Below are 20,178 nucleotides of genomic sequence, written 5' to 3' on the forward strand. Positions count from 1 at the left end.
AACTCCTGAGCTAAAGGTGGGAGCAGCATATCATATATCCTCAGAAGAAAGCCAATATAATTAATTGAAAATTCAGGGTGGGACAGCCCACACTTAAAATATTCGAAGTTGAGAAAAGTAATACTTCATTTGATACAGCCTTGGAGTTTGTTTGGTTTTGTTTGGTCTTTTTTTTTATTTTTTTTCGGTTTTTTTTGTTTTTGTTTGTTTGGTTGGTTTTTTCTTGCAAAGCCACAGCTGTTTAAAAAAAGAGAGACAAATAAACTGTATTTTGGGATGCTGGAAGAACAGACTGCTAAATTCATGAGAATTCTGGTTTCCTTCCGATGAGACCAAAATCGAAAAGTCTCATAAAAACTATTTCTAAACAAGGTTGCTAGCTCTGATATCAGAGATGAGCTCCCTGCCAGTTACAAGCAGGAGTAAATTACTCCCAGAACAAAACCAGGGAGGGGACCCCGTCAGTTCACACCAGACTAGGGGGCGTGGGCACGGCTGGGATGCTTTCAAGTGTTATTTCCTAGGAAGGTGGGAAAACTCTGGAAAAGCTGAAGGTTTCGGAGTCACGATGGGGCCGGGGCGGGGCCGGGGGCGGGGCCGGGGGCGCGCCCCGTTTTAAGAGCGGCGGGGGCGCGCCTGGGACCGATCGCGCCCGCTCCGACCCCGCAGCGCTCCGGTAAGGGCTGCACTGGGGCTGCACTGGGGCTGCACTGGGGCTGCACTGGGGCTGCGGGGTCTCGGGCTGAGGGGTGGGAGCTTTGCCTCGGTGCCCCCCGCTTGGCCATGTCCCAGTTTGAGCCGCTCTATATCCCCCGGAGCGCAGCCGCGCCGCTAATGAGCTGCGGCGTTAATTAGCGGCTGATCGCTCCATTCCTGTCCTGTGCCCCCGCTCCGTCCCCTCGCAGAGCGGATTTGGGGCTCGTGAGGGGCGTTTGGTGTTTTGGGGCATTCCCGTCCCTCTCCGAAGGGGGAATGCAGCGCCCGGAGCGTTCCTCGGGATGGGGACGCTTCGTGTTCGTGCTTGGAACGAGCGACAGCAGCGATTTTGTGCTTTTGAGTTGTGCAGTTAAATTGAGTGTAATCTACTGGGGGCCAGAGATGCTCCGAGGGCTGGAGCCCCTCTGCTCTGGAGCCAGGCTGGGAGAGCTGGGTGTGCTCACCTGGAGAAGAAAAGGCTCCAGGGAGACCTCAGAGCCCCTTCCAGTGCCTAAAGCGGCTCCAGGAGAGCTGGAGAGGGACTTGGGACAAGGGATGGAGGGACAGGACACAGGGAATGGCTTCCCACTGCCAGGGTTAGATGGGATATTGGAAAGAAATTTTTCCCTTTGAGACACTGGCACACGGTTCCCAGAGAAGCTGTGGCTGCCCCTGGATCCCTGGAAGTGTCCAGGGCCAGGTTGGATGGGGCTTGGAGCAACCTGGGCTAGTGGAAGGTGTCCCTGCCCAGGGCAGGGGTGGAATGGGATGAGCTTTAATGTTCTTTCCAACACAAACCAGTCTGTGATTCTATGACAAACTCAGATTTATCTGTGCTGCATCAGACTGGGAGAATAGCAGTTGTTTAGGGTTTTGTTCCCTTTGGGAACATTTTCTCATCCATTGCGGTTCCCTTTCACTTGTGCACATTCCCAGTGAGCTGAATTCACCAACACACAAATAAATGGTTTGGTGAACCGTGACTGTAGAAATAAAAAAGTGGCAGAAGCAATATTTGCCTTCAATTCACGTTGCAAATGTAAATATGATTTCCCTCAGCTGGGAAATGCTGTTTTGTGGGATTCTTGTTGTTTTTCACAGATACATTTCTGGGTGTGATGTTCTCTCACACTTGAGCAGTTTGATTGTGATCACCAGGTTTCCTTTTGGTTGCAAAACTCAAATTTTGTTTAGAAATTCAATAGAGAACAAGTCTTGCTTGTCTTTTGGACAAATACCTTGAGTCGTTTTTTAAATTGTGGGCTGGTTGCTGGACTTAAGGCCATTATATATTAAAGCATAAAAGGTCCTTGACACATGGACTGGTGGCTTTGTGCAGTCCAATGAGGATTTTTAGTGAACATCACCCCCTGTACCCTCGGTGGTGAGAGTCCCCTCGCTGACACCTGCTGAGCTTTGGGTCATTTGTGCATTGCAGATAACCAAAGGACTCTTTTGAAAGAGTACAAACACCAAAATAGCTGAAATTTGACTGACACGTGGAAGCCTTGAGCATCCTAGAGGGGTTCTGAATCCTGACTTCAGTAAATCCCAGGGACAGACAGAAACTCTAATGCTGCCAAGTTATTTTTATGGATGAAAATACATTTAACAGCAAATTTGAGCATTTTCACGGTACAGTTGTGGGTTGTCATGGCTGATCTTGACCCAGCTTCTGCTTTTGTTGTTGTTGTGGTGTCGTGTTTTTTCAGCTGGCTCTTTTCCTGCAGTTCTGATCTTGCAGCTTTTTCATGGTCTCAGGCTGCAAGGGAGGTTCCACGTTTGAACCACTAGAAACTGAAAATTAATAAAAAAAAAAAGAGGAGAGTCAGGGCTGAACAGTTATTAGGGTCCAGGACTGCTCCTCCTATTTTAAATTCCATAGTGCTGTTGTCACCTTCATTATCCCTCTCTGCTGTTTTACTGAGTAGCTGCCTCAGTTTGTGAGGAGTTAAGAGATTTCCTGGTAATTTAATGTCCTGAGGACTTGGCCTTGAGTTGCACCAGGGGAAGTTTAGATTGGATATTAGGAAAAATGTCTTCAGCAAAAGGCTGGGCAAACCCTGGAACAGGCTGCCCAGGGAGGTGCTGGAGCCACCATATGTGCCAAAACACATGGATGTGGCACATCAGGACATGGGTTAGTGGTGATCGGGGTGGTGGTGCTTGATGGTTGGACTTGATGATCTCAAGGGTCTTTTGCAGCTGTAAGGATTCCATGGTCCTGTGATGCGATTCCATGACTCTGTCACATTTTGTCACTCATAACCAGTTGTTATGAGTGAAGAAAGGTGGATGTAGTGGGGGATGGATCAGATCCACATCCCTTCCCAGCTCTCTCGTTAGTGGGATGACAGGTTTTTTCCTCTTATTTCATTATGGGTACTTATTTTCCTGTGCTGCTTTGCCTCACCTGAGTTTTCACCCCCAGGCCTGACACCATCCCCAGGAGGAGCTGGTGCCTCAGCCGGGCACCATGACAGCGCTGTCCCCCAACCTGTCGTGCCACCACTCCATCGACGACTTCCGCAACAGCGTCTACTCCACGCTCTACTCCATGATCAGCATCATGGGCTTTGTGGGAAACGGCGTGGTGCTGTACGTGCTGATCCGCACCTACCGGCAGAAAACGGCCTTCCAGGTCTACATGCTCAACCTGGCCCTGTCCGACTTCCTGTGCGTGCTCACCCTGCCCCTGCGCGTCATCTACTACGTGCACAAGGGCCACTGGTTCTTCAGCGACTTCCTGTGCCGCCTCTCATCCTACGCGCTCTACGTCAACCTCTACTGCAGCATCTTCTTCATGACGGCCATGAGCTTCTTCCGCTGCATTGCCATCGTCTTCCCGGTCCGCAACATCAGCCTGGTGTCGGAGAAGAAGGCGAAGTTTGTGTGCGTTGGCATCTGGGTGTTTGTCACCCTGACGAGCGCGCCCTTCCTGCGGAACGGGACGTACCAGTATGGCAACAAGACCAAGTGCTTCGAACCGCCAGAGAACTCCCAGAAGACAAACCTGGTGGTGATCCTGGATTTCATCGCCCTCTTTGTGGGCTTCATCTTCCCTTTCATTGTCATCACCATCTGCTACACCATGATCATCCGGACCCTGCTGCGGAACTCCCTGCGGAAGAATGAGGCCAACCGCCGCAAGGCCGTGTGCATGATTGTCATCGTCACCGCCACGTTCCTGGTGAGCTTCACGCCGTACCACGTCCTGCGCACGGTGCACCTGCACGCGCTGCGCCTGCGGGGCCCCGGCTGCGGGGACACCATGTTCCTGCAGAAAGCCGTCGTCGTCACCCTGCCCCTGGCCGCTGCCAACTGCTGCTTTGACCCCCTCCTCTACTTCTTCTCCGGGGGCAACTTCCGGCAGAGACTCACCACGCTGAGGAAGGCATCTTCCTCCAGCTTGTCGCAAGCCTTCAGGAAAAAGATCTCTGTGAAGGACAAGGATGAGGAACCCTTTGGAGAAAGCCAGAGGGAGAATGGAAGGGCAGCAGTGGCCCCTCTGTAAGGAGGTTAAACCTTCCCCTCAGAGTTCTGGTGGGGGATTGAGATCTCAGAACTCTTCCAGAAGATGGGATGGAGGCTTGCAAGCCTTTGTTGATGTTAAATAACTGTGGACAGTCCCTGGTTTGTGGTACTTGGTGGCAGAGCCACTGCTGGGGCTGGGCAGCCCCTGGAACCCCCAGAGCTACATGGGACAGAGCAGCCACCACCAGCAAACTGTGGAGCTGCTGCTGAACTCCCAAAGCCCCTTCCAAGGCTGTATTTGGGCATTTGCTTCGTTTCACAACTCTCCAAGAGCATTAATTCCCCGAGCCAGTGGGAAATGTAAACAAAGCTTGCAGCGGGTGGGGAGCTCCTGACAAACGAGGGCAGAGTTTTCACTGGATCTTCAAACACCCGCCAAGTTATTTACACAGCGAGGTCGGGATAATTCCTGCCCTGCTCCCAGCTGCCTCTGAATTTTGGTTTTTATGATCATTATGTGTGTTTTAGGCTCCCAGGGCTGTGCCTTGGCTGCAAATCAGGATGGGCCCCTCTCCCACCCCCACCAAGCAGCTCGAGATGCTTTGGTGGGCAGCACATTTGCCAGTATTTTCCCAATTTCTAGAAAAATCTGTGGGATCAGTTGTAAAATTGCAGTATCCTACTGTGCAGGGTAACTCAGGAATAAGGATAAGAGGGAAACTTATTTCAGTGGGACTGGTCCTGAAGTGATGGCTGCACAATTCAGAGTATCGCTCCAGTTTTTGGGGAAGTTTTAGGTAAAAGTGGAGCTCTGCGTGCTCAGAGTCAGATTTGCCTTTCTCAACTATTGGCCAAGGGTGTTACATTAATAATAAATAAAGCTCTCTCTAGGATGTTTGATCCTGTTCCAGAGTGTTCACCTCACCCACACCTGGCAGCAAAGAGGCAACACGAGGCCCTTGGAAAGATCTTTAGGAAGAGCTGGAGATCCAAAATCTGAGTCTGGATGAGATGTAATGCTGAAAAAACATTGGGCCATGTTTCTTCTGTAAAGAAAAACTTCAAACTCTTAGATGGAGAGAAACATTCCCGTACTTTTCCAGGAGATCTGCAGGAAGGTAGCACTCCTGCCTCTGCTGGAGCAGAGCCTGGCCAGAGATCTGCAACACATCCCAGCAGAAATAGAAATTCTTGTAGGATTAAAGCTCTCAGTTGGAGAAGGAGTTGATAAATGAACAGCAAGTGTGTTTGGATATGGTATTTATGATTATATGGTTACTCGATGTTATCTGGAATAAAGAAAACAGTTTTAGTAGTGAAGAATAACAGTGAGCAAAAGGAGTTTGGCTTGGAGAAATTATCTGCACACATAATTAGAGTGTGAATTCACAGCCCTGGCTCAGAAAAGGCACTTAAAAAACCAAATTCACCTGCAGGACAAATGTGAATTTCCAAGGAGATCTGAAATTCCTTTGTTAAATTTGAAGGATAAAGTGGCAGAGGGCTGAAAGCTGCTGCTGTAGAAGAGAGTTAGAGACCCCATAAACCCCCAGAGGGCAGAGCCAAGAGTTCAAAGCCAGAACTGCAAATCGTTCAGGGAAAGGAATTGGAAGGATTTCCAATTTTTTGAGGGAAAAAGTGGAAGAATTGGCTAAAACTCCTTTTCAGGGGTCAGCATTGAGTAGTCCACTTGTGTCTCAAGGCTTTAAAGGCATTGTGCAACTGTAAATAAAAATCCTCATGGGAAACAGTTTCAGAATATGCAGGAATAACATGTCCATTCCTAAAGTTTAATATACTGAACAGTAAAGCTAAATGTGTATATATATATATATATGTATGTATATATTACAAAGCATTTTTATTGTACCAGAGGTATTTTTTTAACCCTTTGCCTTTTTTTTTTATTTGAATGAGACAATGGTAATGGCAAAGGAAATGGCAGCTTTTTTCTTTCTCTTTTTTTTGTGCAATAGGAAAGCCAGTTTTAAAAAACATTCCTGAAAATGAAATGGAAACATTGCAAGTGAAATTTTAATGACTGTTTTTTCTGTGGCTTGTTATAAAGTCTCTGTTAAAGATTCTTCTTCCCTACAATAAAATTTTACTTGCACACAGCACCAGGGTGTAATATTTGCTAAATAATAATAATTGATGGTGGTGTAATAAACACTTAGAGAAGCACAGATGTTGCTGAGATGTTGGGGGAGTTACTTTGCTCCAGTCAACCTGGCCTTTGCCATAGCCCAACTTCCCTGGATTCAGGCCACCACCTGGAGCTGCTGTCTGGGGACGTGTTAGAGCCAAAACTTCAAGGGCTTCAAGACTTCTGATGGTCTTGGTAGCCCTTGCAGAGGTGGAGCAGCCCAACAAAAAGCAGCTGGAACCTGGATAAATTGGGATTTACAGCCAGAAAACATTTGGAAGAAACTTGGAGGGCAGGGATTCTCTTGGTGAGGGGGATTTTTTGTCTGTTTTATGTGGTGACACATCACAAATCCAGGTTCCTGCACAGAAAACTCTGCTGAGGAAACCTTCTGAGGGAACGTTTTCTCCTGGGCTTTTCCCAAAGCAGGTGCAGGGGCTGCAGGGGCTGTTCGCTTATAAAGCTCCAGCCCAGAGCGGTGAGGAAGGACTTTGCCATCAGCTGTGGGTGCCAGCCGGGCGATGTCCCTGCCCTGGGGACACAGAAAAGTGCCACCCTGGCGGCACATCCCGGGCAGGTTTTGCTCAGGAGTAGGAACCTGGAGAGAAAGCTGTGCAGAGAAACAGGAATTGTTACTGGGATGAGGCAAGTTAGGAATTGCGGTGGTTTTAGGGGCTGCGCAGCGTGACAGGAGCTGGGAAGAGGGGACCAAGTGTCAGCCTGGTGCAGCTACAGAGAAAACGAAAGTGAATGGGTTGAGTTTTTGCTTGAAACTGGGCTTTTTCTGCTGCAGTTTCTGGTCCGAGGGTGTCCCCTAGTGCTGAGCCGCTCCCGGAGCGGCCGCCTGTGGCTGCCGAGGTTTCCTCTTTTTATTTAGTCCAGCCCCAGCTCCTCTCCTGTCCTGCTTCCTCTGGTGTTGACCCCCTCGTTCCTCCCCTCCCACCCCTGCCTGCATTTTATTTCACAATCTTTGGGTTTCCCTCTCTGCTTTCCTTTTGGTTTTTCCTATTTTTCAGGGTGGATGCTCCAGCTGGGAAGGACACAGCCACGGGAGGACCCAGTGTCCTCCTCCTGCCTTGGGCTCCAACTGCACACTTGACTTTGCCTAAAAACCACTGGTTTTCCATAGGATGACTGTCCCAGTATGGATCTGGGAGCTGCTGGTGAGTACAGCCCTTGGGCATCACCTCCTCATGACAGTTCGGCCTGGGTGTGTCTGGGAGGGTTATTTCTGACCAAACCAGTACAGCTGTGGGTGAAAAGCTCTGCCAGACACTGGTTATCTATATGACAATGGAATGGTCCTGCCTGTCTCCCACCAAAGGAAAGGGAGCTGCCACACAGGCACAGCTGGGAAGTTCAGAAACTGCCCATGGGATGAGCCCACCCTTATTCCATAAACTGCTTCCCCATAAAACTCCTGCAGGATGTGAGAAGCCAACAGCCCTTCAGTTTAATGAGCAATAAAGTCCAAGCACTAGCAATAAAGAGAGATTTCCTCTCATTCCCACTCTGAGCATGGTGCCTCCTGCCCCCCCTTCCCACCCCCCCATCCCTGGGCACGTATTTTGGGGCTGGAGGGGCTCAATCCATTCCCACTGCCTGGATTCCCCAGAGATCTGTGCACTGAGAAGCTCTGGGTCCCTTAGCAGGAGTTAATTCTCCAGCTGAATCTTAACTTAGCTTTTTGTTCCCCATTTCCACTGTGGTCTGACATTGGGAAAGGGATTTCTCCCACGTGGCAGCAGGGAGAACACCAGGCCCTTTAATCCTTCACCTACACAGGGTATGACCTGGTAAGGGGCAAAAATTAAGAAGCAAAAATGAAGGAAAGCCCATCAGATTCTAAAATACCATCAGCACTAAAATGTCTTTGAAACATTCAGTAAGCAATAAAATGTCTTAGAAACATTGCTGAAAGCAAACCCGAGGATGAAAAGCCCAGCCTGATACTTGGGGTTACAAATCCCTCTTGGGATCAGCAAGGTTGGGAACTCAATCCTGCTTCTCCCAAACTCTTAATTCCAGCTCTGCGAGCGGCCACACGTACAAACAGCTATTTGGAATATTTGCAGACTTCACTGGAGGGGGAAATGTGCCCGTTTTGTTCCTGTCAATGTGGTTTCTTACGCTTCAGAGGAAACCAGGCTGCTCCGGGAGCAAAGCAAGGGCCCTTTGTTAGGTCAATAAATACATTCCTATGGATCTTCACCGGGTTGGGGATAGAAGGAGGTAGCAAAATCCCACGATGTTCATCATGAATAAAAACTCCAAGTCCAGGATCACTGCTGCAGGTCTCTGCTGGGGGTGGCAAAGACTAAACAGAGTTCGGTTTGGGTTTGGCCTGTTAAAATCCCTTTATTTGTGAGGAGCACGACTCCCTGGTGATCTGCTTGAGTTTAAATTCAGCAAGGCTGAGGTCACTTGGGTTACTCCACCTGGAGAAGAGGGGACTGAGGGGAGACTCCTCAGGAGCTGCAGCTCCTCCTGAGGGGCAGCTCCAATCTCTGCTCCCTGTGAGAGGGGCAGGACCCCGGGGAATGGATGGAGCTGTGTCAGGCCAGGTTTAAGCTGGATTCTAGGAAAAGGTTCTTCCCCCAGAAGGTTCTGGACACTGCCCAGGCTCCCCAGGGAATGGTCACAGCCCCAAGGCTGCCAGAGCTCCAGGAGCGCTTGGACACCGCTCCCAGGGGTGCACAGGGTGGGATTGCTGGGGGGTCTGTGCAGAGCCAGGAGCTGGACTCTGATCCTTGTGGGTCCCTCCCAGCTTAGGGTATTTTATGATTCTAAGGCTCCCTGCAGCCCCATGAGCCCCCCAGTAACATCTGCAGGGTTCTAGGACAATGTCACCATGTCCCTGCTGTGGGAATCTCTCTCCACACAGGACAGGAGGTTCCTGCAGGTGTTTTGTCCGGCCAGCCCAGGACGCTGCAAAGGGCTGACTCGAAGCTGCTGGGTTTGGGAGCAGTTATTGCAAAAGGCAGCCTGTGGCTGGACTGTTAGAATTGCATCTGTCCCAGGATCACAGAGGCTTTATTTCCTTTCTGAGTAACCCTGAGACAGCCCCTTCTCTCTGCCCTGTCCTCCCCACGTTACTCACGGCAGGAAGCTGCTTACGTGAGTGAGGGCTGGAAAATGCTACACTGCCCTTTCACCACGAATTTTCAAGGAAAGTGGAATGAAAAGTTCCCCCAAACTGGCCTTGAGCCGCTGCCTCCTGTCAGCAGCATCTCCTCCCACAATCCTCACGTCTTTCGTCACCCCGACTCACTGTGCCAGAGGTTCACAGGACTCCAGAGCTGCTTTGGGTTCCTCCTCGCCCTTTCCCAGTGCTCCGGTGGGAAGGGCAGGGCAGCAGCTTCCCTACAAACCTGGAGCAGCATCCTCACCTGTGGGGAAGGGCTTGTGGTCCCCAGCTCCAGAGAAGAGACTGGAGCAAGGCTGAGACCCCTCAGCGAGGGCAGCCCAGCTCCAGTGCTGAGGTGGTCCAGACCTGTCCCGGAGAAGATTCCCAAGCCATGCATGAGGAATCCCAGACTGGGCAGGACTGGAGGGGGGCAGAGGCTGAGCTCAGGTGGATTTTCCTCTCGGGATGCAGTGTGATGACTCCAGTCAGGGTTAATCACATCCTGTGGGAGGAAAAAGAGCCCTCAAGGATGTGAACTAATGGAACAGAGGTGCTGAGGAACGGATGTCAAAGCCCTGGGGGACAGTCCTGCACATCCTCAGCTCCCAGGGTAGATCCTCCTGGGATCTGTCAGGAGCCTGCTCAGATCCAAATTGTGCCACTCACACCAGCTGACGGTAGAGTTTGCTCCCACTGTAATTAAAACTAAAACTAATCAATAGAATCCGAGGTTGTTCTGAGGGTCAGCAGACGTCCCTGGTGCATCTGCCCGTGGCAGAGGACACTGGAAGCACTGGGCAGTGCTGAGCAGGAGCACCCAGAGCCGCAGAAAGTGGCACCAATGATTCAACTCAAATTAAATGTCTAATTATGGTGACTCTCTCCCATGGTGGGGATTCTGCTGATGAAACAACCCCAGCAAACCTCCGATATTACACTGAGCTTATGTAAACTCAGGCACGGATCTCATCAGCCTCCACAGCTTCCAGCGAGGTGCCTGAGCTCGTGGCCTCCTCCACCAGCACTGACCCCTCAGCAGAGCTGTATATTTTGATTTTTCCCTGTTTATTTCTACTGGATGTTCCTCTGAAACAACTGTGTTTCAACAAGGACTGCTGGAGGAGGAGGCAGCTCTTACACTTCATACTCAGAGAGGGCACAATTCATGGGTAAAGTGACTCTTAGAAGGAAGCTGGGAAAAGTAGAAATATGGTTGATTAGCCACCAAAGCTAGAAAAACAACACAGCCAGAAAAATACTGCCCTCCCATGAGCCAAGGAGAGTGATAACGCAAAGTTAAAGCTGAAGTTTCTACCCCAAATGTAATTCCATTCCAGGAAAAAATATATAAATGCTTCATCCCTGCTTTCCCTGGCAAATTGAAATTTTGACAAAATACCAGCTCTTTATCCAAACTACAAGAATTATGTCAATACAAACTGCAGGGGTTGTAGGGAGAGGGAGAATTTGGGCTGAGAAAATAGTAAATTGGGGAATATTTTTGTTTCTATTTTATGTTGAACTTCAGGGGCTTTTCCTTAAGTTCAGTGCAGCGACACCACAGGAGAGCACCACCTTGCCATCCTAGCTCACACAAACACAGTTTGGGCTCCTTTTGGATGGAGAGATCTATATTTAAGGACTTTTATTGATTGATTTTTTTTGATTTTATATATAAATACATTAATAGGACAACCACGGGCAGCGGTGAAAAGGCAACTCTGAGCAAGACCCTGATGTTGGTGAGGCATTTTCCATCCCTTTTCCCAAAGCTAAAGGGGTCAGGGCCCCCTAAGGAGGCGCTGACAGCATTTTATCCATTAGAAGGAGGATTTTAAAGCCACGTAACCTTTGGGAAGAGCAGGGATTAACAAACCTCGCTGAGTGACACCGTGACAAAAGGCCAGCCCTGCGCATGTCCCACACGCGCTGCCCGAGGACGCTGCTGGCACCGTTTGGGGAGAAAAGATGAAGTAACAGCAAAGAGGGGAAGTGAAAAGCATGTTGCTTCATTTTTAATGGAACAAGAGTCCTGTAGTTCTCTCAACGTGTGTTTGTTTTTAGAGAAACTTTTGGAACAGGCACTGAGGTGACGTGTCACTGGGGGAAGGATTTGGTGGCTCTCCGGGGTGACCGGTCACAGGAGACCATTCCCAGGTACAAATATTCCATGTTTGGAGGCTTTCCCCTGGCTCCAGTAGAAATGTTGAGCATGAAAAAGATCAAAGAGAGTCATTCCAAGCTTTTTACTGCACGAGGTGGTTCAAACACATTGTCTCAGGAGGTGGGAATGGGGCAATGCCACTGCTGGAAACCACCTCATCCCTTGCCAAGGCAGAGGAACTCTGGGATCAGAGGTCCCAAATCCCTTCCTGGCACACAGGAGTTCTCACCCCCCACACAAATTTGCCCTCCTCCTGTTGTGCTTATCTCACCCATTATCTCACCCCTAACAAGTCGGGACTCCTGAGTGCCGGAAGTGACTTATTCCTGGTGTGCAAGTGAAGCAGAGGGGCAGGGGTTGATGCTGGAGCACCAGGCCACTCTCCACCACCTTGTCCAGCTGGAAAGTTCATCCTGAGCTCACCACCAGCTCAGGATGAGCACCAGGGGTGGTGGCCAGGAGCACTGCCCTGCAGAGACAGCTTCAAGGCACATCCCAGGAAATGTCACAGCTCCATACTCTGCTTCCACCTCCCTTTATTCCTTCTGCTTTTCTCACAGATGATTGGAAAATTCACTGCTGGAGTATCACAGACAATCCCCACATCCATCCCCATGGATGACCCCAGCTGGCAGCTGCTCCAGTCCCATTTGCAGCCTCTGGAGCCACCAAGTCCCTTCTCCAGAGCAGGGGAATGGCAAAGCCAGCGCTCCTGGAGCAGAGCCTTTGGAAGGGCTTCCCAAGCTCCCCGCTCCCAGCAGCCTCCAGCACCAGGCACAGCAGCAGGGAAGGCAGCGAGGGGGATTTTTCATAGCAAGAGAAGATGGGGAAGGTGGGAAGGGGCCAGTGTGGGTTTTTTTTCTGCTTTCTCTCCTAAAGTGTCCTCGATAATTCTACTCACAGGTTGTCTCCTGGAGATCTGCTCTGCCAGCTGAGAAATGCTCCTCGTGCCACCACCTCACATGGAATATCAGTGCTTGGACCTTCCCTCTGAGGGTGGGAAACCAGATCCATGCCAATCTCAAACTGGAGATGATTACCCCCAAACAAATAAGTAGGTTTGAGTAATGGAGACAACGTGGAGGTTTCCTGGAGGAGCCAATATTTGAATTCTTCACAGCTGCATCTCTGTCTTTTGCTGGGTGGGTTGTTTTTTTTTTTCCTCTTAGCCTGAAGTGCTCCCAACTGCCTCATGCCATATGGCTGCTTCTTATTTGCATCCCAGACCTGATTCATGGCTCTGCACTGATATATATCAGATATAAAATGCTTGTTGGAGTGGGGAGAGTCCCTTCTGCAGTGCTGAGGACACCGATCCGATGGTGCTCCAGCTCCAACGTCTTCGTGGCTGGAAGAGGAGCCCCCAGTGCAGAGCAGGGGCCCCCAGGCCTCCATCAAGTGAAAAATAAAAAATAAAACAAAAAAAAGGGACTGGAAACAATCATGAGGAATGGGGTTATTGTAGGAGAGAGCAAGTAAAAGAGGTTGTTTGGGGACAGGGAGGAAAATGCCAGATAGGAAAGAAATAGAGCTCTGAAGAGAGACAATGGAGAACCGGAGTGAAACAATTGAAGTCCCATGTGGACAGGGAGCAGGCAGATCATGGAGCATGGGCAGCTTTTCCCGAAGGTGCCGCAGCTTCCAGCAGTCTCGGCCCAGGGATGGACATCAAACCTTCCATGCACAGAGCTGAGGGAAATTTTGCTGCCAGTGTGGTGGGAAATGGGTTTTCACTCCCTAAAAGTCAGGTGGGGGGAGTTAAAACAAGGGCAGCAACCAGAAAAACAAGTGAACCTGTGGAAAGGTAGGAAAGCTGCTCCATGTGTCCAGCAGGAAGGAAACAGCCCAAACAAAGGGAGGAGCATCACATTGCACCTGACACAGGAACACTTCAGGTTGTATCAGTCCTCCACTGCTGAGGGCTCACCTGCAGCTCCCCTGGATGTGCCCTTCAGAACAAGTTAAAGAAGAGATCAGGGTTTCAACAACTGAACCCTCAGCCTTTTGTCTGATGGAAAAAATGAATTCCAAATGTGGAGATTTCAATCCAGGCTGTAATTTTTGTTACAATTCAGATTTATTCTGCTTGTTTTCTTTCCTTTTTTTTTTTTTTTTTTTTGCCCTTCCCCTCCTCTCTGTTCTCCAGACATTGGCTCTGGTGCCTGTTCTGCTCGCCAAAGACCTTTCACAGCTGAATTCCATGCAGAGAAACGAGCCCCTGCCCACCCCAGGGAGTGAAATCCCCTGTTTGGGATAAAAACAGAGGATTCAGGTGCTTCTGTAGCATCCTGGAAACATTCTCTTCATGCAGAGCAGCAGGAAAGCGCATCAGAGATGGTTTGTTAAACAGCTTTACTCTGGTTTATAAGAGCCTTATAAATGAACTTATTTTGGCTTTCTCCTTTCATCACCAGAGCGAGGACGAGGATCCTCCAGCTCTAACGTGTTTAAATGATGGTTGTTTTGGTTTCTGAGGCTCCAGTTACTCGGAACTGTGAGCACATTCCCAGGTAAGCAGGCCTGACCCAGCCCTGGTGTCCCTGTGGCTGGGTCAGCTGGAGCACTGTCCCTGTATCCACCTGGGAGCAACTCTGCTCCTGCTCCTGAGCCATCCCGCTGCTGCCATGGCTGCTGCCTCTTCCCTGTGCTCTGAGGGTGTTGCAACACCAGGGAGCGAGGCAGGATGGGCTCCATCCCACAGGAGATCCTGTTTTCCCCAGCAGAACGTTCTGCTCTGGAGCAGAAGCCCCAGCAGGTGCCACGTTGCTTCCCAAGGCCTCTGCTTGGACCTGCCCGTTCCCAACACTTTCTTGAGGCACAGAGTTCTTCAGCCTGTTTGGATTTGGGGTTTTTTTGTCTTTCTTGCTTGCTTCTTGGCTTGGGGCAAGAGTTCTAGAACTATGGGTAAACACAGCCAGTGTTTGGAACTGGACTGAAATGAGATGTTTGATTCCTATCGGGGCCTTTGCTGGATAAATTGAGGAGAAACGGAGCAGAAAGACCTTGCAGGAAGTAGGAAAGGTGTGTGGGAGAGACCAGGCAGGTGTTCCACAGCCTTCTCCTCATGTGACAGCAGCTCCAGACTGGGGCTGAGAGAAGTAAGGAACAACCTCCCTACTCTAGGTTTTTACCATTCACAGGTATCCAGTGGCAAGGTGGGGGCTCCACCCTCCCTCCTGCACAGGAGAGGGATGAGGGTGAGCTCAGCTTTTCCTCCCTGCTCACAGAAAGATCTTCAGTGGGCCAGGGTTTAATTCCCTTTTCCAAACAGCCCCTGCTGTGCTTCCAACCTGCAGGATGGGGCAGAGGGAGGTGTGGGAGCAGCTCGAGGTCAGGACATGCAGTGTTTGCTTGTGGGCTCTGCCACATAAAGAGTGAAGGAATCATAAACCAGGTGTTCCCCAGCACTGAACTTCATCCCTCGCCACCTCCAGCAGCCATAAATACCGGCAGCGTTTGTTGTGGGCTGCGCGGGGCTCTTGGTTTGGTTTTTATGGTGACTTTGTGCCAACAGGTTTGTGGATTCAGGGCTGATGTTCAGTGGGGTTTTATGGGAGAAGGTCCGTGCCAGGAGCTCCTGGTGTGGAGTCAGGGTTCTCGGGCGGTTCTGGGTCCTGCTTGGAGAAAGAAGCACAGACAGCAAAATGTGGTGTCCACCTCCATCCCCCGCCAGGCTTCCCTGCCAGGCCATTCTAGCCTGTCCATACTGATGCCAAGCACCTGTATTTTCTTCTTAATACACCTCTTGTTTTGCTGTAAGGCACCACCAGAACTGAACCGGGGCTGAAAACCACTGCGAGGGCAGGGAGTCCTGGCCATATTACTGAACCCAGAAGAAAATCTCCAAACTCGGTGTAATTTCTTCAATTAAAATGACATCAATTTTCGTGACACAGAGGACAAAACCGGTCATGGGTGCTGGCACCACTCTGTTCCAGTGTCACCTGCTTGTCCAGTGAGTGTCTAATAGCCCTAAATCATTTCTGCTGCTGTTGATTTGCTTCTGTGGTTCAACAGCAAAGAAACAGCAGCTGGATGGGGCTTGGAACAGCCTGGGGTAGTTGAAGGTGTCTCTGCCAATGGCAGGAACTGGATGGGTTTTAAGGTCCCTCCCTACCAAACCATCCCAGGAGTCTGCGATTCCGTGGAACAGGGATGAGGGCACCTGCAGAGGAGAAGGCATGTCCTGGCGACCTTTGAGGAAAACCCCCTCTCCCAGTGCCCTTCAGGCTTTTCCCATTGTGCTGCTTCCCAAACGCACAGCCCACAGTGCTGGTTTGCTCCCTGTGGAGCAGATCCCCCCCTGGAGAAAACACTCGGGGTGTGGAAGGTGCCGTGCCAGCACACAGGGGTGGAAAATCTGCTCCAGCATCGCTGTTTGCTCCTGCAGATGCCAGCGCAGCTCCCAGCAAAGTGCTGCTTGAGGGAAGTTTGTTTGCCAGGCTGCCCTGCCCCGCTCCCTCCTGGAGAGCACACAGCAGGAGTTTGTGTGTAGCCAGGGAAAATCGAGGGAATGTGTTCTGAGGCCGCGCTCACAGCTCCCAGCGAAGGCAGGCGAGGGGAGGCTTTGCTAGACACGAGTTCAAATAACCAGCATGGTTATTATTGTAGTCCAAGGATGGAAAAATAAACATTTTTATTATGGGCTGGAACTCAAACTCCAGGACAGCTGCTAATCCCCCTGATAAGTGGGGTGTTGGCGTGGAGGGGGGGTGTGCATCCAGGTTTTTGTTGTTCAAGCTCCCCAACCCACATTCAGACTGGGATATGTTGTAGTTGCAATATTCCTCTTATCTTTCTTTTCTCCCCTCTCTGTCAAAGGCTTTTCTTTTCCACTTCTTTAATATTTTTCTTTCCCCTTGCCCGTTTATTTGTATTAACTCACCTAGAGCAGTTGAATCAGCAAATTAAAAAAATGAAATTGCAATTCCAAATTTTCTAGTGGAAGAATGAGCATGTTTTTGGCACTGCTTCTTGCCATTGTTTTGTAAAGACAGATTCTCCTTAATTCCCCTTTTCCATTTCAGAGCCGGCCCTTCCTTTATAAGCCCAGATTTCTTCCCATTTGTCCTCTCTTTCCTCCCTCCTGACTCATTTCCACTTCCCATTTCTTTTCTCTTTCCCTTTCCTTTCATCGAGTGTTCTCTGATCTTATATTCTGCTATTTTTAATTCCTCCTTCCCAGGCCTGGATCCACCCTCAACTGGATGCCCTCTTCCTCTCCAGACTAAAGGACAGTCTGGGCAAAAATTTCCTCAAAATCCAACTTTTCCCAATCCCGTTGCTGCCTCTGTGTGTGGAACCTGCTGTCCTCACACAGTCCTTGTGGCTCTCCAGGAAATTCAAAATAAAGTTAAAGATGCCCTCAGCCTTGTTCCATGTAATTCCTGACCCATTTAATCAGAGCCTTCCTCCCAGGCAGTTTGGTCCCTGTGCTCCTCACGCCAAATATTTCCTCCTGTGCGGCTTTTCCGTCTGGAACATCCCGCCTCTGCCTCCAGCCTCACCTCCCTTTCCAGTTCCAGCTGTAAAAAAACAGCTTTCCTCCACTGTCATCCCGTGGCAGTCTGGGTGTAGGCAGCAAACTTTGGGTCATTTCTTTTCCATGGTGTGGGAATCGTTGTCGCACTTGGAGCAGTTGGAGTTTTAAAGGAGCCCTGGAGCCTGTGGGGCGTGCGCAGCTTTGAGACCTTTCATCCCGAGGCTCACTGGAAACGAGCTCCAACTCCAGAAGTTTTTGCACCGCTTTGCTGGAATGACCAGTGAGCACCTTGTTAGGATATAAGAGCCATTTTAAATGGAAATGGAAGGGGGAAAATTTGATTCAAGGAAAGGCTGGGGGAAAAGGATTTTTCCGCACTGTGTTATTACCTACAAAGGGATTCTTGTCCTTATCAAAGCTGGGGGGTCCAGGAGCTTTCAGAGCAAAGAATGCTCAGCATTCCCTCCCAAGGACCTCCTTTATTCTGGATATCAGGCACAGGACATCACCACAGGGGATCACAACCACCACCAGTCACAACATGTAAGGTTTAGCTGGCAATGGATAAATACCGAGCCTGGGAAGTCAAAACAGTCCTTGAAGTTCTGCTTGCAGCAGCAAAGTTCATTTGGTGCAAAGCGTTTCAGATTTCCAAATCCCATCTGGTGGGTCTCTTTCAGGAGATCTCCCAAAAATTAAGCCCAAATATTTCACTTCAGAATGAAATCCTCAGGGCACTGCAGATTAGGTAGAGCCTGTGGATTTCTAAGATTCCTGAGATGCAGTGCTGAAGATTCCAAGAATTCTCTCAAAGGTGAAATTATTAACCAACTTTTTGTTCCTAAAGCAGGCCTGCACTCACCGGGTCCTGTGCTGGCCTGGTCTTCCACGTTTCCTGAGGTGTTTCCAGACTTAAATGGGAGCTGGAATTAAAGAATTCCATTTGGGATCACCGGTGAAAGTAATAGTTTAATATCAGGGACAAAAGCATGGTGAGACTCAAAACAAAGGAGCAGATTATTTTTCCCCTAAATCCTTGTCTGAAGGTTTCAATCTATTTTACAGGCAAATTTATACGTTCTTATCAACCAGAATAAAACATGGGATGTGCTGATCCACACTGTTCCACAGGGCAAAGAATCAGGCCAGGAGTCACATGTGTGCTGGAAAACTTGTGGAAGGGGCAGAAAGAAGAGGAAATTTCAGTGCAGAGATTTTTTACCCATTATCTTCTTAGGAGGAAAAGGTTTCTCCTGCCTTTTCCACCTGGAATTGGCCATGGATTCAGCTACAAAATTTTGCTTTTCAGATGCAACAGATTTTATGTTCTTTCGCAGTTTGCTCTCAATTAGCAGGGAATATATTCATCATTTTATGGGTCGATATGAGTAAAATAAATGGTAAACTTATTCTGAGAGCTTTTTGGCCTTTATTTAACAAGGTAAACTATTAATTGCTTAAAAATTCAGCAGCCACCAGCACTTCTGGCCTTTCTTACCAGGGCCTGCTTGTTGAAAAAGATGGATGGGAACTTATTTTAGTCCTGTCCAGCACAGGGTGTTCATTATGGCAAACCAACCCCTTCCACCAGTCTCCAGAGAGAAATTCATTAAGGGGCAATTTCTTCTATTTGTCATAAAATTTTCTACATTCATTATGAACACATCTAAGATCAATCCAAGGGTAAACACAAGCCCATTCATTTTAAAAGGTTAGTCTTTCTATGTCTATTATATGGATATATATACACACATACACATTTATTATATTGCATATAAATGTCAAGTGTGACCTTTGTCTGCTGTGATCCACGGTTTATGTGGGGCTTGTATAAAAGCACAGCTGTCACATTTATTTTACATCCACATGGAGCTGAATTCCACACAAAATATCCCTGAAATCGGTGCTTTAAGCAAGTTTGAGGCACATTTTTAAAAACACATCAATGGCAATATATTGGTGTAAACTGCTTGGTGGAAATAAGGTGAAGAGAGTAAGATTTATTGGTGCATTAATTGCCAGGGAAAAAATGGATGTGCCAGAGGGGCTCTGCAGCCCAGGAGGGTTTTTTCAGCCCTTGCCCTTGATCCTCTTTGGAGCAGGGCTCGGGATGCTCTGAGGCTGGACAGGGGAATGGAGCTGCCTGTCAGGATACACAGGATCATGGAATAACAGGAATATTCAGGTTGGAAAAGACCCCCAAAACCACTGAGTGCAACCATTCGCCAGCACTGCCAAGGCCACCACTAACCCAACATCCCCAAGTGCCACATCCACAGGGATCTTGAATCCCTCCAGGGATGGGGCCTCTGGGGTGGGATGGTGCCCTGGACAGCCTGTGCCAGGGCTTGACAATGTTTTCCGCAAATAAATTTTTCCCTAATATTCAAGTAAACCTCTCCTGGCACAACCAGCAATGAAACATCTCCTCCTTCTTCTCTTTGCCGGTTCAGTCGGGGTGATCCCCTCACTTTCATGCTGTCACCATGGATGCTTTTTGTGTTATGACACAGTTTTGGGGTTCAGGCACGTGACGCCCCAGGCTGGGAGGTGGAACCCCCCACCCATCCTTGTCGTAGCACGGGGGGGATGGAGACTGGAGACCCCCGAGGGGGCCAGAACGCGGCTCGGTGACACAGGTGGAGCACTGGGCTGACTGGTGGGTGACAAACAGTGTCTGGGGGTGACACTGCCCAAGGGGGGACAGGCAGTGACCAGGGGACAGTGTGCAGGGGTGGCAGTGCCCAGGAGCGACGGGCAGTGCCCGGGGGGGACGGGCGGTGTCCGTGAGGCACAGACAGTGCCCAGACAGGTCACCCGCCCCCAGCTGCCACCACCCCCGGCCCGTCGGGGCCGCCCCCCCGCGCAGCTTTCGGCGGGCGCGAGTGTCCGGGAGCCGCGGATCCGCGCCGGCTGTGGTTGGCGCGCCCGCCCGCCCCCGGCCGGCGGCGGCGCAGGCGCGGTGCGCGCATTCCATGATGGCGGCGCGGGCGGGCGGCGGGCGCTGAGGCGGCGGAGCCCGCGGGGCACACGGTCAGTGCCGGGGGGAGCGCACGGGCACCGCCGGGGGCCGCTCTCCGGGGCCCCTT

At 50.0% G+C, this 20,178-nt stretch overlaps 1 protein-coding gene across 1 annotated transcript; it reads left to right on the forward strand.

The window, feature by feature from the left end:
• The first annotated feature begins 636 nt into the window (after positions 1-636).
• On the forward strand, positions 637-6,290 carry CYSLTR1 (cysteinyl leukotriene receptor 1). The gene is made up of 2 exons (XM_048319373.1): positions 637-676; positions 3,128-6,290. The coding sequence occupies exon 2, from the start codon at positions 3,173-3,175 to the stop codon at positions 4,208-4,210; it is 1,038 nt and encodes a 345-aa protein (XP_048175330.1). The 5' UTR covers positions 637-676; positions 3,128-3,172; the 3' UTR covers positions 4,211-6,290.
• Positions 6,291-20,178: the final 13,888 nt, after the last annotated feature.

Source organism: Corvus hawaiiensis, chromosome 14 (assembly GCF_020740725.1).
Source record: "Corvus hawaiiensis isolate bCorHaw1 chromosome 14, bCorHaw1.pri.cur, whole genome shotgun sequence".
NCBI lineage: Eukaryota > Metazoa > Chordata > Aves > Passeriformes > Corvidae > Corvus > Corvus hawaiiensis.